At 40.0% G+C, this 26964-nt stretch overlaps 1 protein-coding gene across 2 annotated transcripts in view; it reads right to left on the reverse strand.

The window, feature by feature from the left end:
- TSPAN12 (tetraspanin 12) overlaps nt 1-23325 on the reverse strand; it is a 39923-nt gene extending 16598 nt beyond the window's left edge. The window contains exons 1-4 of one of the 2 annotated variants that reach the window (XM_053943971.1): nt 23216-23325; nt 22715-22851; nt 11235-11317; nt 10477-10612 (exon numbers count right to left, since the gene is read on the reverse strand). In XM_053943971.1, the coding sequence (XP_053799946.1) occupies nt 10477-10612; nt 11235-11317; nt 22715-22780 (285 nt within the window). In that variant the 5' untranslated portion in view covers nt 22781-22851; nt 23216-23325. Of the gene's footprint in view, nt 1-10476; nt 10613-11234; nt 11318-22714; nt 22852-23191 lie in introns of both variants that reach the window. The other variant, XM_053943970.1, reaches the window with a different exon arrangement.
- Nucleotides 23326-26964: the final 3639 nt, after the last annotated feature.

Here is a 26964-nt window from a genome sequence, read left to right on the forward strand (position 1 = left end):
TGCTAAATGCATCTTCCTGCATTTCCATGCTTCTGTTCTTGCCAGAAACAGGGACTTGGTTTTGAAGCAGGCCTAATATTTCTTCCTGTGGGCCGTGTGGCTACATGTCGTAAAGACGAGTAACTCACTGAGAAGCACGGTTGTGTATCACACTCAAAACTGCGCCAGAAAGTCCCTGATAGTGCCTTCTACAGAACATCTCCCTCAGAGTATTCTTGGCCATTGCTGAGGCATTTTCTATTGCTTCTTCGCTTCTTTCTTTTTCTCTTTTCTTGGCAGAGAGAGGGTAAGAAGGGGAAGGCATATAAGGGAGTGAACAGTTTTGCAAAGGCATCTACAAGCTATGATAAAAGCACAGTTGTGATTGTTTTAAGAGACCCTTTACAAGGCAAATCCTACAGACTTTTAGCATTTCCCTTTTGTAGGCAATTGCTAATCACTATCATTCTCTCCTTAGTCTGACTATGCGAAGTAATCAGAAAACTGGAGTGGTGCCTTGATCCTGTTACAAACCCATCAGTTTCACGGAAGGATTTCTTCCTCCAGAAAAACTGTGAAAAACCTAAAAAGTTATTTCCTTAAGAGAAGCTGAATGACTGAAATGCTGGCAGAAAACACTCTTCAGAGCGTAATAAATCAAAGTAAAAATACTTGCCAACCTAAAAAATAAATAAAGCATTAGCCATTTACTGCTCCGTATGTCATGCTTGTGGCCAAGATACTCAACTTCAGCATTCCTTCACTGCAAAATGGATGGTGTCAGTTAGCAGGAACTGGTCTCCTGCAACCTCCATGTTAAGCCTGCTCTACTATAGATCACAGGCTGGAAGGGAAGGAGGGAGAAGAGAAGGAGGCAGCAGCTCTGTACAGCAGTAGCTTTCCAACAGGAACATTTCATCTAACACCTGGAACATTCCACAAGCACTTGTATTTGCAGCACTGACAGACTGCAGAGGCTTAACCAACTCTTTTTCCAGCACATCAGTCCTGCAAGAGAGGTGAAGGACACCACATGATACCTGCAATTAATAACCTAATGTAATTAGTCTATGCTTTTCAGGCAACAGGTGAAAAGAACTGGTGAAAAATAACTTATTTCTGTTACTAACATGGCTACAGGATGATGGAGAACACTAAGAAAACACAGTACATGGAGAGAGATTTTAAATTCTTCTGAGATTTTTTACCAGCAGAAATATTGAATTCTAACTACATTTAGCAAAGGAAAACTTGAGTTAAAACTCTAGTACCCTGCAGTAGTTTCCTTCAGTGCAACAGCCAGGGCAATTGTCAACAGCCAGTGCCCTACTTCAGCTACCATGATGATCCTACTGGCACAGATACACAACCTGCATGACTGTCCTCTGAGGATGCCCTTCTCAATCCTGTGTAAACATTCTGTCAGGAAAAAAGACCAGGAACTCCAATAGAAATTTGGCCACTTGGGGTATTTAGTGACCAAGTCACTATGGCATTGTGCTGCCAAGCAACTCAAGCAGGTAAGAGCTGCCGTACTACAAAGCTGAGTGTGCCCATGTATATTCTGAAAGTGATGGGTTTTTTTCACATGTTTTTTCACTTTGCCACTGATGGCTTCAGTAAGTTGCTGCCAATGACCTATGAAATCCTTCATCAGCAAGCAGCTACTATAACCAGTAAAACTGTGCTGTCAGCCTATGCACAAGGAGAATCAAAGATCTAAAAACATCCCCAGTCACGCTCCTTTGAGCCCACTCAGACCAGTGATTGTTTTGTTTGCAACTTGCAAGTGTGATTTGGAAGCAAAAGCCATGAACATGAACAGACATTGGGTTCTGTGCCAACCCAAATTTCATCAGAACTAGAAAGGCACAAGAATTGTCTTGAATCTTTTCCTCACTCAGACCTTTTTGATTTTATGTTGCATCATGCTCTTCTGTTCTGACAGCTTCCTAGTTAACTACTGTCAACCTGAGGAGACTTCACCATCTACGTAATTAATCCCTAGAGAACAAGTATATCCCACCACACAACACAGTCAAAATACTGACTTGTTAAGCCCACTTCCTGACAGTAAGAAAGCAAGTGTACATTCTGTATATGAAAGCAAATAGAAGTGGCAGGCAGGGGCTAACTACTGGAGCCAGAAGTTGCAATATAGTGAAGGAAAGAGAGAGCATGGGAAGCTTTCAGAGACCCTCTTCTACGAGACTGTAGAAATCCGTCATTTTCTGAGCAAATGCACCTTTCTTTAAAGGATCAGTGTACTTATTGAGGAACCATCATTCAAATCACCTGCATTTTATTTCATAAACATCTTTTTTTTAAGCTTTAGTACTCTCCTCCCAAACACTTTTCTCCCAAAAGATATAAAACCTTTTTTTCCCCTCAGACTCGAGAAAAAACCCAGCCCTTATGCCAGAGCAAAGAAAGAGTAGCTGATCAACAACTCTATTCTCCTCAGACTTGCTGTCTCACACTGCTTTCTTGAGCAACATGTTCCATGTGGCATTAGAGGTGAAGAAAGCTCTGGAAGGGCAGGGGCTGAAGGAAATTCCAAGAGGGCAGCTGCAGAATGAAACCCTACCATAACCTCTAAAAGATCAGAGCATATGGTATGTAAAGCAAATGCCAGCAGATATTAAGAGCTATGCATAGCATTTCCCAATGGCTAACAGCCTGAGAGCATCAGCCTTGATCTTCGGAGATGCAAGCCATCCAAACATCTCTCTGCCCCAACCCGAGGGAAACCTCAGATGACCATCACCACTGCATCATCAACAGGAACCAGAACTGTTCTGTGTAAAATGTAACAAGTCCTTCCTACTTCAATAACTAAGAAGCTATGATTCCTATTATTTTGTCAGTTTACAAACTAACAAGGTTATTTTAATGATTAATCCAGCAATCTTTTTTAAAAATTGAGCAAACATTCATTAAACGGAGTCAGACAAGCTGCATGGAAAACTGACATCCTGTTTATCCACTTCAGCAGCGCAAATTTTCCCCTGCCTCCCTCCCCTGCACCCTGAGCCCTGCCCTGTAGGAATTAACAGTCCATAAATCATTTTGATTTTAAATTTGGCTTATTTGCTTGACAACACAGAAATCTGTGAGACACACAGCCAAAAGACAACAGGGAAATGAGCAGAAACCACCAACTTGCAACATAAGCTATGGAATGTCATCCAGTTCTTCAAAATAAATACATTCCACACAAAAAGGATCAAGCATCTCTATTATCTTAGATTTGGTTTCCCAGATCACAAAATTTTATCAAAATATCTTAAAGTCTATGATCTTTGCAAAGTCCACTTCTTTTTTGTAAAATTTTCTAAGTAATTTTTAAATTAATTTTTTTATGGCAATGAACATTCTAGTTTTTAAAACTATGTATCCAAGTTCTTTTTACTATGCCATTTGTTTTTTTAAAAAAATAAATAAAATTATTTATGAATGGTTAGATTTTTGTTCATAGCCTTGATTCTTCTGTAGGCTATTCTTCACCTGTTGTAAATGTTAACTTTACTGGTTATCTTTGCTTATATATGTAAACTGATATAATTTTGGAAATAAGCAAACACTCTCCAAACGATTATTAGGATTTATTTGCTAAGGGTTCAATCACCTCAAGTCAGTGAACTTCCCAAAATAAGGGTTATTGCACGGTAAAGTACTAAAAACAGGACCTAGGTGAAGACAGACATTAGACCATGATTTTCTTATGGCTTGTCATAGTCCCTTTCCCCCTTTTCTTCCCCTATTTCGTAAGATTTATATCAAAACCTAAAGTTTCCTATTTTGCACAGATTTTTCAAAACATAGCTTCCTTCACTTGTCTACCTGCTCTTTATTTGATACCAAGGAAATTACACACCATAAAAATGTTTCCTTAGTCAAGAAAACCCTTTTACTTGTAAAATAGACCCATTTGGTGCTGATACACTGACTCTCCTTCAGCATGCCCCAAGACACTTCAAACAATCAACATTTTGAGTGAAGAAATGCTCTTATGATATAAAACCAGCCCTCATGGACACAGTAAAGTGCCTTTGTGGTTAAACAAAATGGTATGTTTCAACAAGAAAAAGATTAATTTACCTGACAGGACATCCACTCCATACTCAGTTTGTGGCAACAAGAATACAGCTGAACAACAGCAACAAGGCATACCCCACCAGTGAGGCTGGGCTGTGTCTCATACAAGATACAGAGATTTGGCTAGGCTCTGTGGCTTCATATACTCCTTCCTTGCTCTTAGGAACTTCTCCCATTTCCTGTTCATTTCAGCAGAGAAAAAAAAAAACTGGGCCAACAAGCAATGAGAAAACAAGAGCTGGAAAGGACAGAGGGGGAAAAAAACCCCACACTATGGCAGCAAGACCATATATATTTTCTCAGCAGCTCCTCATCTTTTCTCAGTCAGGATGCAGCAGCTGTCATTCCCATCCTGGTACCCCCCTTCAACAACCCCAGTGCCTTGAACCTACAAACATATCAGTCCCTGTCTTTTCTGTAGTTTTGTGGTACCCACATCCATCACTTCACCAACCCTTTTATTACTATCTTACCTCCTCTTTTGACCTTGGAGCATTATTCCAGAGCTTTTTTCAGTTCTGGTGCAGTTTCATTCTCCGCTACTGCCCTGGGTATCAATGACTTTCAAGAACTTGGAGGGAAGAAGCAGTATTAACAGTGTAACAAGTGGCAATGAGGGAAAACAGGAACAAGGAAGAAAAGAGCTACACGGCTTGTTCCAAAAGGATCATGAGGCCAAACACAGTGACACCCAGTCAAATGAACACTCAGGATATAAGTTCCCAAAAACACAGTAATCACTTCCCATCAGGTGAGCCTAGAAGTACATCATGCAGTAAAAAGCATGGCACAGGAGTCCAGACACCATGTGACATGCAGAAAACACTGAAACCATCAAATTACTACTGTCAAAGGTAGGTATCTACCTTTCAGCACTGTGTCTCTTTCCTAAAGCCAGAGCAAAGGTCTCTTCACTACTGAAGAAATATACAGAAAAGAATTAAAATTCATGGCCTCCTAATGGCAATATCCAACTTTGCTGTCCTAAGTCAAATGTATTTCCCTGAACTGCCCTCAAGAGGCCAGACAGTTCTTGTTACTTGGAGATGCTGGATAATGGCACCAAATAGTGCTGCATTGCCTCTGCAACATTGCTGAGCATTCAAGGCAGCTGCTCAGTGACAGGATGAAAGCAGCAGATCATCAACATGATCAGAGCAAACATTTGGATTTAAGTCAAGTACTTGCAAGAAGACTTGGACACTCCCACCAGTTCAATTCCTGTCATGCCTCCCCCATGCTGCTCAAATACACAGCTGCTCTTGCTTGCTGTGTTCTGCAGGCAGCACCTTCATTGCTACACAACTCCCAATATCCCACACAGCCAAGAAACTCATGTCTCCTCTGTAGCCTCCCTCTCCCACTTAAGGAAATTAGAAACTGTTTCAAAGCACTTGCCTTTGAAAAAGTCTTTTAAGGACATACACAGCAAGGGTTTATTTATGTCAGGAAAGACAAGGTCAACAAAATACACCATGCTTACACAGGAAGACAGAGAGATTGGCATTGAACCCCAGGACCAATGTACTCCACTCCACAAAGATGGGAGACCTACAGAGTGCACACTTTCCTGCATAGCCTGGCTTAGCTCTGTGGTGACACTGTGGCATCACCAAAATCCATCTCAAAATCAAACAACTTGTCTGAACCTTAAAAATTCTAATCGAAATAGGAAAGACACATGCTCTCCCTTTCAAGGAAAAAAGATGCATAGTAATTAGTACAGGCATCATCTCCAGTAGTTTACCTTTGAATTCAAATTTAGAAACTTAGAAAGAAAAAATACTCTATTTTTGACAAAGTTGCTCATATACTGGGGTATAATAAAAATTGGTGAACTTTTAGTGTATTTTCTCTTACCAGTGGAACATCAAACAAGCAGCACTTCAGAATGCAAGCTTAATGTCCAGCCCCTTAGTTAGGCTATCAAAAACTGAGGTTTAGCAGAGTATTGGCTTCTCATCAGACACAAACTACAGTATTATAAACACATTTAAACCAGTCTTTCAAACAAGGAAGGCCAACCCGTCCTGTGAATCTTTGTCTTCCTCCCACTCATATCACATTGATAAATGGGCTGTTGATAAAAGCCACAAAATATAAACTCAGTCTGTCCAGCTTAAATACTAAACTGCACGGGTTTACACCAAGTATGTTTGTTAGTTGTTTCTTCCCTTCAATGCTTGGTATCTAAATAACTTAGAAATACTTCTGGTTGGTAAATAACAACTCCAGTGCCAAATGTTAGTACAAGGTATTGGAGCGCTGTAACTGTGCTAAGAATCCACATGGATAGGAATGAATATCCTCTCTCACTACAGAGCAAATAACCTATACTATGTATTACTGCAGAAACACATGCTGCCACAAGAAGGGAAAAAAAACCAGACAACAAAATTTGTTATCACTAAAGTCTCATATTAATTTCTGTCATAAATACTACAGAATAGCTGATGCTGTGGTACTGTAGAGCAGCTAACATTTCACACAGAGTAAGAATGCCTTCTAGGAAGAAAACATTAGCAATTATTGGTATCTTGCAAAATAGCAGATGTCCAAATTTAATCAACCCTGTCACCTCTGCATCCACATGGACTGAAATGGGTGTATGTGTATAGAAGAATTTGCCACAAGAGGTGATACAGTCAACAGTATCTCAGCATTCTTTAGATAGACTTCACAGAAACCACAAGTTAATGATGGTTTGTCTGGTTGTGTTTCAACCCAATATACAGCTTAGTCTACCAGGGTCTAATTTATAACCAGGTTCCACCAGAACCTGAATTAATAAGCTGTTTAACCACACACCAACAGGGTCTAACAATGTTTAGCTCTAAGGAATATTTATTACTCTGTCAACTATGTGATAAAAATCAGTAACAGGATTTGCCCTTTTAACCATCAAATATTTCTAATAGTTTTCCCCTTTGTAAAAACATAGACAAATTTGAATCCTGTGCTGTCTGAATGCTGCAGTTACAGAAAAGTCATGGTTAAAAATACAAGAACTTACAATGAAAATTTCAGCCAGGAATTATTTTCCAGTAGGATTTTCATGAAGTTCTTCTTGCCAAGCACCAGAGCTTACTTTTGTTATTTTAATAAAACAAGAACTCAAAAAAAAAAAAAAAAAAAACCCAAACAACACCACCAAACAAATAAACAAATCCCCTCCAACAACAAAAATAAACAAACAAAAACCCAAACAAAATTTTAAAAATATCAAACAAAACCAAAACAACCCACCCACATCCTCAGGTTACTACTCTTAAAAGATATGCATTTTGTTAGGGTTTGGGTTTTTTCAGTTAGGCAATGTGCACAACAAACTTTGAAAACAATCCAAAACAGAGCCTCAGAAGAAGAGAAGCAAAGTATTTTTTTTCAAATCCACAACCAATCTTGTTGAAAGAACTGTACCAACCACCATAAAACTGAGACCCTCCCATCCTTGCACTTTTCATGCATCCACGTCAGTGACTTCAAAGAGCTCAGATCTTCCACTTTAGGCTAGCATCACAGCTACTTCTACATGAGAATGTTGGTCAATCACATACAAAAAAATATAGAAACTCAAGGTTACATATGGACTCTTTAGACAAACTACCCTTCACGACATATTTCTGAAATAATTAAAATGAAAATATCATAGCTTTAAAATGAGGGTTCTACAAAAAGTCCAGAGCATGCACCTTAGAAGATGAGGTTTTACATTTTCCTACTATTAAGGTGAGCAAATATGAGTGTGACCTATACTTATGCCCCCATGTGAAGATGGAAAAGTTTCAAGCATTTAATTCCAAGACAAAATTTCAAGAACAACTGAAAATTATTGTGTATTCAAATGTATTAAAACCAAGCACTATATTTATTTTATTATCTGTACACTTTATTACATTTTCCAAAAATCCATTTCAATTAACATCAGAACTTGTAATGAGCATGCTGCCAGGAACCTGAAGATTTGTATCCAATTATCTGTGCATGCCATCATTATGGCTTTCATGTACTTCAAAAAGAAGACTAAAAGCATGATTGAAGAGGTTGTTAATGTTTTACATGAAGGTTCTTTTCTTTTAGTTCATCTGGTTGAACAAAAGCTCATTTTATTGATCCATCAGTTTTCTGATTAGTCTGATGAATGAAGCATTGACTTATGTCGGCATACTTCTATATGGTACAACATAACTGCATTCATTTAACAATCAGTCAAAGACAATGACATATTTAGGAAGATATAATTTAGTTTTGCTTATCAGTTTTTTTAGTAAGAGCAAATCTCAAGCTCCTAAAAATTAAATATCGCAACATAAAATGATAGAAATGTCTTGTTTTGATTTAGTTTAACTTGACTGCCTAAGCACACTTCAAATTATTTATTTCAAGATGGTACTAAAGGCTATAAATTATTTCTTATTTTCACTCGCAGTGTAAATAAACTGAAGGTCAAAACTAGTTTTAACTTCATTATCTCTTGAAGTAGTAAGGTGGGTTTTTTCAAAGCTTATACCCAAAACAACTTTTTCTTTCCCCAGATACTATGTGGCATCAATCAACATCATATAGTTACTTTTACCATTTAATTAATTTAATTAGTATTAAAAACTACCACCACTACAAAATAAAGAACACATTATGAAAGTAATCTTATACCTTTACAAAAACCCCTAAGATTAGCATATTTTAATACTTTCACTATTTTGATGAAACAAAAATATGTACAAAGCACTTTTAAGATATGTAAGTAAGATTACTAGAGAAATAATTATATGAATCCATTACTCTTACACACATGCCCATAACTAAGTAATTGTCTTAGAACTTGTTGCCAGTGATTTTAACATTGCAATGTTAAGATCTAGAAATAAAAAATGCAATGACTATTCTGTTACTCTTAACATGTTCAGATTTAAATGAGAGTTTTCCCCAACAATATAGTTTTGAATAAGCAATCTTCACACTGCATAGAGGGTGAACAAAATATCCAGAAAGAGAAACAGTACTGCCCGCTTGCAACTGAGGAACACTTTTGTTGCAGATATTCAGCTGGAAATATCAAATAAAGCTTTCTCCAATCCTCTCAAATAAATAAATAAAAAAAAAAAAGATATTTTAATACAAGACCTCAGTACAGTTTTGCAACTGTTTATCCTGCAGTTAGAATATTTCTGTTAGAGAAAAGCAAAGGTTCCATAAATCTCAGCCAATTTCTTACGGTGTTTTACGGACATTTTGTGTAAAATCTGTGAGGTTTAGGTGTCACATACTTAAGCCTGCACAGATTCACAAGAAAAATTCAACTGAATGCACTCTGTGAAAATCCAACACACAGTGTAGTGAAAAAACAGCAGGAGCCCAACCCTACTTGTATGGGACCCTGCATATTCCCAAGAGCTGAAGGGTTCTAGCTGTCCGATTTCTCCTACTGCAATTACAGCAGTCAAGTCTGATAAACCTCATTGCTCCTGCTCTCTTCGATTTACAGAGAGCTTGGAATCCTGCTTATCCTCCTGTTAAAAAACAGAGTCCAATTCTGCAAAGAGCTGCAGCTACACTTTTAAGAAGCATACAGTTACATGGCACTCTTGGATCTCTTGGATTTCAGTACTGCCAACAGTCTAAAAATTTTAACTCTAAACCTTTAAAATTTTTGTGAACTCGATGGGCTTTTGTTGGAGTGGCATTTTTTTGGTTGACTGTTTCTTTAATTGGCCTCAAATTCACTGACTTCCAGATGAAGAAAATGGTGTTTGGCTCTCTTGACAGTCAAAGCCACATCACAGTTAAACTGTACACAAAGCCTTGTGCAGGAGAGACTACTGCATTTCAGCTGCTGTCAGCTTAGTTATATACTCTCCAAATAAAGAGAAAAGATGGGTACTTGGAACTTATTTTTAAACTTGCTCAAACCAAATGCAACTGCAAAATTCCACATCCATGTAAGAGTAGACAAAGCTTCTGAATATACTCAGAATTAACTTTCATCAGCTACAAATGCTGTTACTTTACACACACAGTCAGCAATGGAATAATGCCAAGTCTAGGTTAGGTAGCTGTTGCTCAGCTAGGAGTCAAAACAGTAGCATACGGATATATTTCAGAGTACTCAGACTCACGTGCCTATAATTATTAGTATTGAAGAGTTTGAGTTATTTTTCCCTTCAGCAACTCCTCTACTAAATGAAGTGAGTTTTTGCAATTGAGACACTGCTTGTCTTTCAGTCACAGCATAATGCAGTCTAGGCAGTAAATTATTTCCTACTGTGTGCTTTGCAATTACAATTCCTCACCGATACCGTAACTCAACAGGGTAATAAAAAATAATCGCTATTTATCTAGTACCTGTGGATTAAAACCTTTCTAACACTCCTGAAACAAAATGGAAGTTATGAAACATACCCAGACAAGGAGCAACAGATTTCTTTTCACCGTTCCACAGTATCCCAGCATTCCAACTATGATGAGGAAACAGCAGACTGCAATCATAACTGGGTGGACCACAGGAAAGTAAGTCAAAATGACAGCCTCCTCCACCCTAAAAACCAATCAGAACAATAATCAAAACAAGCACAATCACAAAAAAAAATGATACAAAAGAAAAAAATACAGCCATTAAGAATAAAATGGTGATTAGCAGATGCTTTCTTTCCAGCACTTTACACATTTCACAAAAATCTCTTCAACATGATTTTAAAGTCAAATGCTGCATTTAGGTACCAAAAATTGCATTGTCCAAAACCTCTCTGGAGCAAAGGTAATCTTCCTGCCCTGCACTTGCACAGTATGCAGCACAATGAGGTGCTGTTTATCACCAGGGCTCATAAGCACTGCTGTAATAAAATTAATAGAATTTCTATATCTCTGGGTTAAATAAATTATTCAAAACTAAACAGTAATATAATTTGATTACATGTTGCCAACAGGCCAAAAATTGATCCCTGTCAGAAGGGAAAGGCACATGATTGAAACCCTACCTTTCCTCTTTTTGTAATTTCAACTGGTGCCCGAAACTGTGGCAAAAAATGCTCCTTCCAATACAACAATGATTAGTTTAACTGAAAGATTCTCAATTCTAAAAGTCCTAATTAAAAATGCTTACCACACAGAATGAACAACATCTACCCCAATCAGTAACCCACACAGACCAGAAGCTTTACCTTGTTTCTGCAGTTAAAGTGAGAACATTATTCAGGTAGTCTCTCAGCCAAGCAGAAACACCTAATATGCTGATGGACATCAACTAAAAAGAAAACATTAAGTTATTTATCATGTGTTTAACACAAATTACAAGATCATTCATAATTTAAGTAGAGGATCAATCATCACTAACATCTTTTATGCATTCATTAGCTTGAACAAGATACTGTCCCCAAAACTGTACTTCTATATGCTTAGAATTGGTTTGTTGCCCAAGTATTAGGGTGCCAGTGATAATAATCTTTTCCACCTAGTGATGCTAATGCTGGCTCCTATACCACCACTGCATAACTTACCATAGAAACAGCAGGGAGGCCTTACACTGCTACAATCAGTGACTCTTCAGGGCTCACAAGTGATACACATCAGTCTGCATGAAACCATGAAGCCATGCCCAGGTACACAGCTAGAGAAGAAAAATCTGATACAACAGTCCTGACACACTGACACTCAAGAGAGAAGCTTTAACTTTGGGTTAAATTTAGAAGAATCTGATTCTCTTGCTCTTTCTGACACAGTCACACCATGAACACTACGTCTCAGTTTCCTGAACCATAAAATGAAAATAAAACTAACTGCATTTCAATTATAAACCCTATAAAACATTTGGGTATCCAACATGTCAGGCACTTCAGAGGCATAAAGCCACTACACTTTCACCAGGACTGCTTCCACAGCAAGTAAATCCCCAAGACTGAGATAGAATTCCCCACCTAGAATTGCCACCACCTCAGCAGACAAGGATTTCTGTCACCTGATGCCACACTTCAGCACACCTGGAACTTACCAGGAGAAGCTCTGCCCTCTGATTTTCTTGAGAAGCCAAACCTGAACAACACATTCAGAAGCTGCCACACTGTGACAGCACCAGCTCTGCTGCTGCTGCAGCAGAGGTACTGCTAGAGGACAAGGCACTCCTCACTCACTTTCATGGGGGTATCTAGGCCTGAACCACAGAAGACACAGGACCTCAGAAGCACCACTGTCTTGCTGAGGGAGGGAGCCCTAAGCATGCTGACTTTCCTGAATACTACTGTTTTCATGAACTGATGACAGGACACATCAAGCATTATACTTACAGCTTCTTAAATCAGTAAGAAGTGCTAATCTCCCCTGTTGTCCTCAACATCTAGCTTTTCACATGCCCTCAATATTTCCCTGAAGGTGTTTTGAAGAACAAGTAAAATGGTTCAAACCTAACTGGAGAAGTCACTCTGTGTCCTTACTGGCTCCTTAGCCTGCAGCATGCCCACAGCAGACTACTTTTGTCTTTAAGATTTCACAGAAGTCCCAGCAGTTATCCCAGAGCTTCCTCCTGCTTTTCAGATCAGATGCACAAAGTACAAGCACTGCCCTGGTTCTGTGTGCTGCCTGCAGGAGCTGGGTGCTTGGCATGCTGCAAGCATACTCCTGGAAGTTAGTGCATGCTACATGTCTACTATATTCACTCATGTTCTTTATACTCTGTGGGATCTGTTTTGGCTGGTGAAATAGTAACAGTAAAGAACATTTTCTATTGTCTTATTTGCAGGAAGCTGCAGGAACAAGGAAAACAAGATGACTGGAATCTCCTCCCACCTATCGCCTGAGAAAGCATCAGGCAAACATACCACACAAGCAGTCAAAAACACGAGAGAGGTAAAGCAGACCACAAGCAACCAGCCTACCTTCTTGCTGTCAAAAGGCAATACAAAACAATTTTAATACTCCACATCTCTCTGAAAGGCCTGTTGATACACACAGAAAAGCATTAGCTCACACATCCACTCTGTTTATGGTAAAATATTTACGGTATATTTAAGATATTTAAGATGTAACCTGATTTGGTTCCTTCATTTTACAACAGCAGTGTTTGAAGTGAGAAGTCCATCAAAACACTGCTCAGAAACTTTCTCTAAGAGCCAGATAGTCCTGCTAGGAAAGCAGTACTAGAAAATGATCGCTTTCTAAATAAAATTGTTCCTCACGTACCAGACTGGTGGACTGCCTGCTCCTTGCTGTCCATTAGGCACTCCCAGACTGCACCAATTTTCTTTCAGCCGACAGCATGCGGCAACACATTGTACACAGAAGTAAGAGGTGGGGGATTTCGATGAAGGCTAAACTGCTCTTTCAGCAGAGGTAAGATTTGGCAGTATACTGAAGCATGCAGGTTATTCACGGATAACAGGGAGATCACAGAGCAAACAGGTAAAAGGACTTTCTGGAGACCAAAAGTACTGAACAGAGTCCTGTCACTAAGAGAATCATTCCATTTGCTAGAAGAAAAGGATTTGCATGCAAAGGCAAATCAGGAAGGACAAGAACTTTCATTTCTGTCCTGTCTGCCTAAATTTAGTTTTCTCTACCTAGATATGTATTTTTGCCCACATAAAATCCATGGAAAATCTAGGCAGATACATCACCAAGCTGAGGCCAGCACATGGCAGTGTTACTTCTACAGTAAAGCTCAATGATCATATCAGAAAATGTGACTCCCTCTTCATTTATGAACAGCAACTGGAAGAAAAGGACTGCTTTCTTCAACCTAGGAAATTAACCTAATAAAGTAACTACATGAACAGCGTTTCAGTTCATAAGAACAAACTCTCTATGAAAGACCTCTTGCATCATTCAGAAAGATTTCGGCCATTTAGGTTCTCCCTGGCTATTCTCATTTAGTATGAATAACTAACGATTACTACTGTTTCTTGCTGATGCAAATTACGTGCAAGAACATTCCACCTATAAAGCCTGTGAAAGCCAGGCTACCGCTCAACCACTCACCTACCCTGCGCCTGGCATGTTTTCACCACCATTAACTCCTTTAGGTGTTACTGACTTCTGCTACTCTTAAAATGCACAAGAGCTAGGTCAGCATGACTCTGAAAAAAGTGCAAGCATATTGCCTGACCTTGCTGCTAAACAGATATTACACACAGATTACCTGTGCAACACTCTCCTGCCAATCAGATTCCTAGTGAGGAACCTTTGGGCACTGTATTTTCAAAAAGTCCAAAGTGAATTATTACTCTGAATGACCTGAAAGCCAGAGTGCTGTGACACACTTCATTCACAGGCATGAAAGTCAGTAACTTTGTCCAGCTGGGGTGGCAGAAAGGCGTGGGGCAGAAAGTGAAGGCAAATACTCAATAGGCTCCTCTTGGAAAAAAAAGAGGCCTGTGAAAGAGCAAACTGATAACTCACAATAGCAATTCACAAATAAGTTCATTACAAAAGGTGTACTTCACAGCACATAAGCTAGCAAGTGCTTGGTAGCTCTTCACTAAAGAAGGAAATGATGGGGAAAAAGTTGCACCCCCTCTGATCAGCAGAAGTGAGCCTCAGGGCAGCAACACCCTGACTGATGAAAGATGCCTCTGCAACACCAGACTGTCCTGCATAATGACTGATGTTTATTTTAGTGACAAAAGATTATCAAGTACTAGCTCCCATCCATCAATCCACTTGCTCACCTGCTCCATAGCCACAAGGGAATCACAGCAAGAACACAACACACATGTCTGGCCTCCGCAGCCTCCATCTGACTCAATGTGCAGATGTGCTGCCCTGTAAAAGCACTAAACATCCTCAAGTGCCAGATGACATCAAGAAAGCTCCAGGCACCCACCACTTCACACCACCTACAGCACATGCAGATCTTCAGCCAGCAGCACAAGAAGTCCATCAACCAGCAGTACAACTGAGTCCAGGCACTCAGTAGGCAGAAACAATAACAGCCTCCCCAAAAACCTTGGTGTGCATCCAAACCCACCAGCAAGTATCACCTGGCACATCACTGCAATTCACTGCCAAGTGATTTTCAAGAAGTCATGGGCAAGAGCAAGGTCCTGATTACAACTATTGTTGGTTCATTTGAAAGATGGTAAAACAGTGGCCCCAAAAAACTGGCAGTCCCCACTTCAGTCACTGCTTTGAAACTGATTTATATGCATAATACAGTTAAAATCTGTATCAAGCAATCAGATGAAAGAACACACGTTTATGACAAAACTTCTAAGACAATTCTCACATTAGCAGTAACATAATTTCCCCTAAAAGTTCTCATTCAAGCTTCTCTGATGACAGCCAGTCTGCTGTGCTGTAAATATGATATGCTAGTATGCAGTAAAATATGTTTATTTGTTGCAGCTGGCTGCAAAAGTCACTATGGTTTTAATTCTGAACTGTCACAGTATGTTGTATAGCCATCAACATGACACTGAGGAGTTCACAATGATGCCTACTGTAATGCTCTATTTTAAATATATTTTCACACTGATTGAACTTAGGGAATAAATTCTATTTTTATATATGAGCAATATGCACACAATAATATATTGAATTTTCAAATTAATTTCTAATGTAAAGTTTTTTTTAAGCTACTAAAGTTTTCTCAGACAACTGAATTAAAATATCCAGCAACAGACTTCAGCTATTAGAAGCGATCATTTCCAAGCAGAGTTTAAATTGTCTTGGTAACTCGCTTATGTAAATTAGACAACAAAATTAAAATATAAAATCATCTGCAATTCATTAAATATATCTTTTAAGCCATTATTTTGAAATTTTTACTCCCATTGTCTCTGAGGCCATACCTAAACTGGAAAATAAATCTGTATTTCCAATTAATAAATGAACATGGATTTCTGTCTTTAAGGGAGCAAGTCTAATTGATCTTGCTATATCCACACCTGTGTTCACACTCTCATTTTTTTCATTTGAACATTCTAACACATTCATTTTACTTCTGCTCAAATTTGAGAATATTTTTTAAATATTAAATCAGAGGAAAGATTAAAAGTATCTTCCATACCAAAAATCACACATGATCATTTTTGTTCTAACAGATGGGTAAGCATCTTCAGGCCATGCTCTGATATCCATAATGAAACACTGACTAACAGCCCTACAGAGCAACCTGCTTTACATGAAAAGGTTTCTGGCTACAAGGAAATGACTTCCAAGATACGACAACATTCATCAAAATATGTCCCATAATTTTAGTTTAAAAAAAAAAAAAAAAAAAAAAACAACAACAAAAAAAGCCCACCAAAAACAAGCAAAACCCAAAACACAAACCTCGTGAAAATCTTCCTGTTAAAATTCATTTGGGTAATCTGGGCTATGACTTACCCTTACCAAGGGACAGAGGGGATACATCACTCCAAGGTCATGAGCACGCTCTAATGCTTTTACAGGATTTTTCACTATTAGGTTCAATATTCAGATCATTGAACAAACACAGAAAACTCAGATCCATGGATAAACAGACAGCTACATTTTTTTGGGATAGAGGGACATTAGGGTGGAGGAGGGGGGACAAAAGGCCTTGTTTTTTTGTATTACCCGGCAGAACCACTTAAATGTTTAGAGAAAGAAGAATTGCCTACAAAAAAGTGAAATCCCCCATTTCCTAAAAAAGCACCTTTTATTCTATAGATATTCCAACATTTTGTTTTAGCTAAGCTTCCTACAAGGTTATGCCTCGGTCCCCTCCCACATCAGTAAACAGCTGAAGCACGTTTGTATTTGCACTTTGAATCTGGGTTTGCTTGCACAGCTGCAACAGTGAGTTAGCAACCTGCTCCACATTTGGCACGGGCTGGAACTCGCAGTTTGCAGTAAGGCAACTGCTGAAGCACTGACAGGCTGCTAAGAGGTCACCCTCCCAGGGAACATGAGCCAGTTTTTCAGCAGGTGGCTGTTCAAGGCACTCAGAGAAAGCACAGTAGAAAGAGCAAGAGCCCAAGCATGCAAACAAAGCTGAGGTACAGTTCTACTGTGTGTCAGACCCACATCAACCTCTGGGCTGAGTAGCACAAGGGTACATTAAAAGCAAAGAATGATAAAGAAGTGCATATATTTCTTCAACCACCCTCTCTATGACTACAAAGGCACTACACTTCTTGTTAGGATATGACTTGCGGATAGGATATCACTTTTCCTTCAAAAGTAACCATCTCACTATCAAGACATCTTTGGCTTTGGGGAGGAAGAGGCATGCGCTGCTCATCACAGGTAATCCACAGCAATGCTCACAGCTCAAGTATCCCAATCCATATCACAATCCACACATCACCATCAAGATGATATGCCTTCACATATACACAATATACTCTTAATTTTGTTTCTTTAAGAGTTTGCTTTTATTCATGGACAGTAGTCACTCTCAGAGATACAGAGAGAGTATCTCAAATTATTTTTAAACTCAACATATATATATATATATATATATATATACACACACACACTTAAAAAGAGCATGTGTTTTCTATCATCCACAGGACTAGACATTAGCTGTTAGTGGGTTTACACCTAACTTTCCTATTTTACTCATGAATACCCATGAGCACAAAGATGATTAAAATGAATCTGCGTTTTTGTTTAAATCACATATTCCTATAAAAATGCACATAATTAAACTGTCTCCTACACCTTGTGAAAAAGCTACAAGATATTTTAAAAATTGTTATTATTCCTATGAACCTAGCATAGACTCAAGATGACAGAGAATCTTCAGGGTACAGGAGCGTACTGGGCCCAGGGTACTGGAGATTCATGAATAATTGGATAGCTACCTTCTACAAAAGGAGATATGAATTTAAAGAAGGAAAAAATATACAAGTACCTACATGTCAGATGGACCCTTCCAGTTTGCTCCAGATTGTGGTTTACCAGTATAAGCACATAGCTTGAAATTTTTCTTTCCCCCTGAGCTATGTCAGCACAGGTTTATGATTCACCCTCCAGGCTGATGCAATGAGTTCCACAGAGTTAATTGTGAGTATTACAAAAAAAGTGTCTGTGGTTCACTTCTTTCTGAATTAAAAAGCATATTAATGCAATTTCTAACATTTGGGTGGGGTCTGGGTTTGTTTTTTTCCTTTCCATTAGGACAGTTTTCCAGAAACTCATCCAGCAATTCACAGCTGATATGCCACACAAGGTGAACCATATCACCTACAAAGATACTTGGAATAAAAAGTTATATAGAGGTAGACACAAAGTTGACTTATGGCTGAACTCTGTTAGGACAGAGTCTAGTAATGTAACAATGTTGTAAAAATATTACAGCCTAAAGACACCAAAAAGTAAGAGATTTCTCAAATACCAGAATTAAAAATAGTTTGGGTCCTTTAAAACTCCTCCTGTAGCTTCCTCTGTTGAAAGCATTCCTTTAAAAAGACAGCATATTCCCACAGAAGCCACAGTTATTTTCTTTATACAAAGAATGCTAAGAAAAGCAGGTTTTAATTCTACATGTCTAAACTGCAGTCTCTAAAATCAGAGGATATTAGCCTAAAACACAATTTACTCTGCTACAGGTAACAGGCCAGGCAGTGTTCATTTCAATGGATATTATTTGCCACTTAAACTTAAAACTTTGACCCAGACTTTTCATTCCAAGTTCTACAAATCCCACCAACAAGAGCCGAAGTCAAAACGCAGGAGAAACAACCTCTATGCAGAATCTGGTTTCACAGAAGGTAGGATAGACTGATTTCTTTCTCATGTCACAACAGACTTGAAAAATAAAGCAAAAAAATTACAAGATTCAACACATGCATTTGAAGTTGGAGGAAACAGGAAATAAAATATCACTGCTTCCAACCACCCTTAGTTACTTCCTAGAACAACACTCATATTCACTTACACTGAGTTCTCAATTCGTACACATAGGCAAAACTAGAATATTTAAGTACTTAACTGGAAACGTGCTCCACTTTCATTTTATGTGATTTTTTTTAACTTTGTTCACAAACACAAGCTCAAGATAGATGCAAACAATTTCCACTACCTGCCAGAAGCGTTTATTGGCTGCAATCACACAAGTGAAATTAAATGGTACTGCTGAAGGAAATCTTAAACACTGTTCAACAGAAACAGCATATCCCTAGGCAAAAAAAGCTCATGAGGTGAAAGTGGCACCATCACTGTCTGGGCTCAAACATCCACTGACACTATTAATCATCAGTTAAGAGATCCTTACCACCTGCAACACAGTCAACTGCAACTTACAACCTTGATTTGTCCGCAGCACTACAGTACAATCATCCTCAATTACAAGCAACACAACAGCAGCTGCTCCTGCCTCACGTGCTCACCAGGGAAAAAAAAAAAAAGCTTTTAGTTTTCTCAAGACAGAAAATCTATACAGACTTTTTCATGCACTCTTCCTGCCACATTATACTTTGCTTTTCTTCCAAAAAATTGAGAAAATCAATAAAATTATTGTGCTGCTTTTAGTTGCATTTACTATCACTATCTAGTTCATCTATTTCAACTATTAATAACTTTTTTTAAAGAACATACATGGCTAAGCTGCAAAGAAAAGTAGAACAAACCTGTACATCTCAAAACTATTGCTTTGCTTAATCCCCTACTACTGTAAGCAGCCAGGAGACTGAATTTTCCCTGTATTCAGCACCATTTGCCAGTTCCTGTTCTAGCACAACCCACAGGGGATACTTGCACTCCAGTATCTCCTGTGATATGCCTGTGCCATTATTACAGGCTGACCACGTTCTCTGACTGAAGGTCTGCCTAGTATAAATGCTTGCAAAGGTGGTTTGACTAGGAAAACAACCACAGCAAAATACAGAACAGTGGCAGCACTGCAAAGTGTGGCAAAGAGGGATTCTTTGAGGACAAGTTATACAGTACTCAAAATGAATGAGGATACTCATGTTACACCCAGGACTGCTACTGAGCTGGGACAGCATCAGGAGCTTGCCAATCCAGTAAAGCCCCCACCAGAAGGAAAAACGCTGATGTCTCATAAACTGCATAAAATATATTTGTAAAGCTATCAAAACTGAATTTCTCCAAGTCCCAACACACACACTATCTAGATATAACTGTCCCTAAGAATAGAAAAATAGGAAGCAGAAGGAACACGTCTTCCCTCAATAACCACTAAGATAGGCTGCTTAGCTAAGCACTAAGTCTTGACCACAGAACACCAAATCATGCCTTTTTGTACGTCTTCTCTTTAATTAGGCTGTCCAGAATGTAATATACTGGAAATAGTAGTGTTACAGAACATAGAATCATGCTGGATCCCTCAGTCTTGCAAATTACGCTAAGTGATGCCCATTTATATATATATATGAGGATTGCAGAAGAATGAAACCAAATGTTAACTGCAGGATTTAGTCTGAAGGATATTCCTTGTCCAGGGCACTGTCAAAAAAACACAGCAAAAAAAAAAAAAAAAAAAAAAAATTGAAGACTGAGGATATCCTGAAACTGCAACTTCCACTGCTATGAAAGAGACATCCTGCAGTCAGATGCATACTTCAGTTGCCCATGAAAAAAGCTTCCAGAAGGATATCATCAGGTCTATGACTAGCATCAGTCACTTAACCAAAAACAGTTAGAGCACTGATGATTAATTTATTTCTATCTTGTAAGAAGAAAGGCTTTCTGCAAATTGCAGGTCCTGAAATACCAATCCACTCATTTCCACAAAACCAGTGCTTTTCTGGAGCAATAAAGGCAGTACATTTACTGGTCCATTATAAAACATAATGAACCACTACAACAGAGCCTTTGCCTTTCAGCTGATTGCTTATGGATTATTTACAGCTCAGCAGACTTTAGGTCAAAAGTGACAGAAAGCATTGTAACAACGCTTCCTGCCTGCCTCCCTCTCATGCACACACAGGTACATCACAGCTCATCAGCTGAGCTAATTAAAAAAAGTTTCTTTTCTAACAGAGCATACAGCTGTACATTTACAAGCAATACTATGGAGAATCTACAAGAACAGCAGCAGAGTGATTGATAAAGTTCTCTCACTCCTCTGCTTCCATAGGCACCAAAACTAACCAAAGAATGCAGACAGCGGTGTTTTGCAGCCACCATCTGCACCTTCAGTTTTTCAGCAGTATTCATGATCAGACTAGCCATTTGTGTAATCTTAAGGATTCTTAATATGCACTTAAGGAATCTTCATATGCACGAGTCTATCCTCACCAAGCTGGCAATGACAAATGCTCAACTCCCATCACACATAGTGGGACAGCTGCACACAGGACACACTTTGAAGCTTACTTCAGATGTTCTCTTCTAAGAGCTTGAGAGTCAGACCTTACCAGACAGTATCCACTGACTCCTGCACAGTTTTATTCAGGCTTCAAAGGCTTCATGACCCCAGCTTGAACAAAGCAACCCTTTTTGCACAAAAGCTACCATTCTGTTCCACATGCGGTTTCTCTTTCATTCATATTCTGATTTCCACTTAGTTTTCAGTCATCATGGGACTTCATCTCAATTCCAAAGCCCCTGCCATGGCCAGGGACACCTTTCACTAGAAGAGGTTACTCAAAGCTTGAACACTTTCAGGGACGAGACAGACAACATTTCTCTAGGCAACCTGTTTCAGTGACTCACTGGTACCACAGTAAGAATTTCTTCCTTTATAATATGTAATGTAAACCTACTCTCTTTCAGTCTGAAGCCATTCCCCCTTGTCCTGTCACTACATGCTTTAGTAAATAGCCCTTCTCCAACTTCCTTGTAGGCTCCCTTCAGGTACTGGAAGGCCATAAATAGGTCACCTCAAAGGTTTCTCTCTTCCAGGCTGAAAAATCCCAATCCTCTCTGCCTCTCCTTGCAAAAGAGCTGCTCCAGCCCTCCAACAATCTTGGTGGTGCTTCTCAGGACCTACGTCAACAGGTCAGTGTCCTTCTTGTGTTGGGGATCCCAGGGCTGGATGTAGGTAGAAAAAAAATCAGATATAAACTAGGTTTAGTCCCATCCCTGCATCACTCAAGTCTAGAGCACCTCAGAAGCCAGCCCTTATGAATCAGGTGTGAGCCCCAGGTGTGCGATGTCATTCCATTTGCATCCCTTACCACGCACAAATCTCATCTATTCAGGTGGAAGAGATTTCATTTGTTGCAAATGAGTGAGGACTCTGAAAATATCCATCCTGCTGTTTCTTCAAAGCTCCAAAAGTTTAAGGAACAAGAGTTGATCACACCCACTTGTGCTGAGAGTGAGAAACCCGCTGCTATAAATACAGCTTTTTACAATCCTCTGCTTTGACTGAAATCCTCAAAACAAAAGGCCTTGCCTATCCACTGAATACACAAAAAGACTCTGGGCAGACTATTCAAATACCTGCAAGAGCTTGGAGTTCATCTTGGGTCACAGGATGCTCTGAAACTCACCCAGTCAGGAAGCCACCCGTGAATATTCCCCTCTTTACCTATTACAGGTACACCGATTCCCATAAGTAACCCTAATTCAATTTTACTTCCCACCAGTTTCCAAAGGCATTTTTTTTCCCCAGTAAAATGTACTCCCTTGCGGGAGCTGCCTGCCATGGGACCAAGGGCACCAGGGCAGCACCTCCGGGGCCCCGGGCCCAGCGCGGACGGCCCGTGGCCGTGTCCGCCCCTCGCCTCCGGGACGGCACCTGCCCGCGCCCGGCCCGCCCCGCTGCACTCACCCAGAAGAGCAGGTTCAGGGCGTAGAGCAGGCAGCGCAGGCACTTCACCGAGTCCTCCCTGGCCATGGCGAGCCCCCGCGGGACACAGCCCCATCCTCTCACCACATCCTCCCTCCCGAGGCCGGGCCGCCGGCGCCCTGCAGGGGAAGAGGGGGAGAGGGGTGGGCGAGTCCGCCTTACAGAGGGACCAGCGCGCAGGTGGAGGCGGCGGAGCCGCGCCGAGCCCGGACCGGCCGCGTCCCGCGGAGACCCCCGGCAGCCTCCCTTCCCCTCCCGCCCCGCCCAGAGACAGCGAGGGGCGAGCTGTTCTCATAAAAATAATAAATGCGCGGGCAGGGAGAAGCCGCGGGCTACCCCAGCGGCACAGCGGAGCTGAGGGCAGCGGAGGCACGGCCCGGGGACGCCAGCCCCCTCTCAGCTCAGGATGGACGCGCTGCCCTGGGGAGGCACGGCGGCCGTGGGACAGCGGCCACTTACCGCCCGGACGCCTCCCGCACTCACTTGCTCCGGCGAGGACTCATGGGGCCGGGGGGCGGCAGCGCAGCGCGGAGCCGCGGCGCCCATGCCCTGCGGCGGGCGCGGGGGAAGGTCCGGCCCGGCCCGGCTCCGCGGCTGCCCCGGCCCCTCCGCCCCGCCCGCAGCGCTCCGCCAGCCCGCGGCGCCCGCGCATGCGCCGCCGCCCGCCCGCCCGGTCCTAGCGCCGCCGCCCGCGCGGTCCCGGAGGTAGCGGCCCCCGGCGGGGCCGTGTAGGGCTGTGCGCCCGGCGGGGCTGTGCCGATGGTGCCCGGGCGGGGCTGTGTCCCCGGCACACAAGCTTATGCCCGGTACCCTCGTTGTGGCGGGGCTTCGGAGCTGTTGTCCTTTCTTCCTTCAGGGGAGATGTTAAGCAATGGGCTGATTGGAGCTGAATGACATGAAACCCCCTCTCTTGTGACATGTTGGCCCAGCGTGGCAAATGCCGCACGAAACACATTTGTAATGTTTCATAGGCATCTCGCAAAGTTGCACCGTCTGCGCTGGAAATTAAACTCTGCCAACATCAAACCTGAATCTGGTCATTTACAGCCCAGGACCCACTCCCTCTGCTAAACAGCAAATTTTAAGAAAAGCAACCCTATTGGAGAGATATTCTAGAAATGGTCAAAATCTGGTAGTTATTATTTAATAATAATAATAAAGGGTAGTTATTATTTGGGGAAAATTGTAGTTATTATTTAGGAAAAATGGCCATTGACTTGCTCTGTAATGTGCGTGGAACTTACAGGTGACACAACTGAGCTGAAAAAAAGTCCTCTTTCTCAAATCCATTAGTGTGTGTGTGCATCTGGCGATCAGGGTAGGAATTACATAGAATCACAGGATAGGTTGGCACCTTACAGCTCATCTAGTTCCAGCCCCTCTTAACCTTGCAGCTCATCTAGTTCCAACACCCTCTGAAAGGTGTTCTGCTCCTCTGCAGCGAACACCTTTCACCAGGTTGCTCAGAGCTCCATCCAGCCTGGCCTTGAACACCTCCAGGAATGGGACATCCACAGCTTCTCTGGGCCACCTGTTCCAGTGCTTCACCACCTTCACTAATGAATTTTTTCCCCAATATCCAGTCTAAATCTACTCTATTTAATTGTTACTGATGTCTGTATTGTTACAATGTGTGTATATATATATACATATTTCAAAAATAACAATTATATTTAAAACTCAGAGTTACATGCAGATTAGTAACAAATTTTCCATTAACACATATAAGGATGTTGCAGTGCCACCATCACAAAAATTAGAAGAAAATATACTGAAAAATATTTCTTAACTAGAACAGGAAAATATTCTTGAGTTCATGATACATAAATATTGTTTTAACAACTGCTAGTTAAAGCTGAGAAAGAGGAAAAAGGATGCAATGGATAAAATCTAGCTCTTGTAAGGCCAAAGAAAAATCTGTTTCTTGAAGAAACAATGTCTTTTGTTGAAAAACCACACAAAGTCCAGATATTCAAATGCTTATCACTGAAGTTGCTGGTGGAATCTCAATTTAGTTTTAATTTCACTGTTTGATGTCATTCGTGGCAAACTGGGGCAGAGTCTTCAGGTGTATTTGCTCCTCCTTAAAAAGAACATTGAACATGGAAGGACATTAAAGCCCATGCAACGGGGACTTTATGACAAATTCATATAAGTGAAAATTGTAGTAAAATTGAAAATAGTTAAGAATATTGCAGAAAAGTGGTGTGTGAAGATTTTTTTCTACTTGAAATTTGCTAAGCTTTAACTGCTATTTTGATCCTCTGTGAAATCATGAGCCTATCTGGGAAGTGTAGTTTCCACATTTAAAATCTTCAGTGAATGTTGATAATTCCATACGTAAATAAGGCAAATTGAACTACAACAGATACTGTTAAAAGGTGACATTGTACATTCATTCTGCTGTTTACATACCATTCATTCTTTTTCACATGAACACAGACAGATCTTGAACAGGTATGGTATTTTCAGTGAATCTATGCCAGTTTACAAAAACAGCGTCAGTTTACAACTGAGCTCCAGCCTTGTCTAAGAACAATCCAATCTGATCTAAACCAACATAAAAATAACGGAGGTGTGTTTGTGTTATTAATTGTTCCTGGGAAGACAGCAAATTGCTTGAGCAAAATTTTATAAAAATTGCACTACAAAAATGTTCAGTTATCTTAGGCTCAGTGATTTTTCTTTAAACCTGCCTAAAATAGCATACAAGAAGTTCTCTTACTCGTTTCAGATATTTTTTGGCTTACTGTAAAACTATTCCTAAAGTATGATAAGGAAATTAAGGAAAAAAAATCAGTCTCTTAGACATCTTAGATGTTAAAAATCCTGCTAAAAATGGCACTTCAAGATTTTATGTCTCTAAGTTTTCATTCTTTGAGGTCTTTGGTCATAAGACACTCTAAGACTAACTTTTTAAAATTCTGCTGCAACAACTTCATCACAAATAAAAAGAGGGTCCCCTAGTTGCTTAAACAATTTCTCTGTAATTTTGTTGTTAGCTAAATTATTAGCTGTCCAGAAGAGATTTTGCTCAAAATCTAAAGAAAACAGGCCCTATTTATGAATGTCTGCTTAACTCTATAGGGGCAATTCTCTTTGGAATACTGCTTTCCACCAGGCTGTCAAACTTCGTGATATTTCCATGATGTCAGCACTGGGAAAGAAATTCACAGGCAGTTCACATACATTCTAAAGAGTAACCTGTTTATTTAGGGCAAGACAAGAGAGTATTTTTTACAAACAGATGTGTAATGGTGAAGCTCTTTATAAGTTTTTGAAATATATGTTTGGTGTTAGAAAGTAATGCTTATTTAATGCACGGAGACTTATGAAAATGGAAAGCCTTGTGGATTTGGTATTTTTTGCTTGGATTTTCTGATGCCTAATAAACTACAATCTGAGAAGTTTCTTTTTCTGTCATAAGACATCCACAACAGCTTTCTAATATGAATTCTCTAGACTTAAAATGCTCATGATACAGTCTTTCATCAATGACAGAAGAGGGGGATGGAAATTAAATTAACTCAAATAATCTCTTTCCTCTCCTTATCTGCCTATTTCAATTTGATGTATGGAAACTTAATATCTGTAAGTTAGCTCCTCTTTGTCAGATGTGCTTGAAATTAGCCAGCAGGTTCAAAATCTATTACAAGGGTGTGGTTTGATAGACATTTAGTGTGCATTAATACAACAGTATGGTTTTGTAAGCTGTTCCTCGTCAAGAAACCTGAATAAAAGAGCAGTGGATACTAAAGAACCCATACAGCACATGGCTGAAAGTGTCTTTAATTTAAACTATGTGATCAAGTGGAATAGCATTAGGCATGCATGTAAATTTATAGCTGATAATTACCTTTTAATATTTGGCAGGAAACTTCATCACTGAAAAAGTGATTAGTTAAATAATGACCTTTTATATGCCACCATAGCATTTAAAATTACTCAGATGAGCAGTGAACAGAGGAACATATACATGGACTGTGGCACATATTCATTTTAATTCTGTGATGTATCTGCTCTATTTGGTCTACTCCAATGAAGAAATTGTTCATGGACAGGTTTATTTCCAAGATTTTAGTATAAGCTAGAAACGTCTTTGGTGGCACTATGATAGTTCTTAACGAGCTAATATTTTTTTTCCTGCCACATTGTCTGTTAGATGTGAAAATTCTGAGATCCCTTTAATTTCCATTGTATTTGTAAAGTTTCAAGGATAGTTAAGTCTTTTC

The sequence above is a fragment of the Vidua chalybeata genome, chromosome 5 (assembly GCF_026979565.1).
Source record: "Vidua chalybeata isolate OUT-0048 chromosome 5, bVidCha1 merged haplotype, whole genome shotgun sequence".
NCBI classification, from domain to species: domain Eukaryota; kingdom Metazoa; phylum Chordata; class Aves; order Passeriformes; family Viduidae; genus Vidua; species Vidua chalybeata.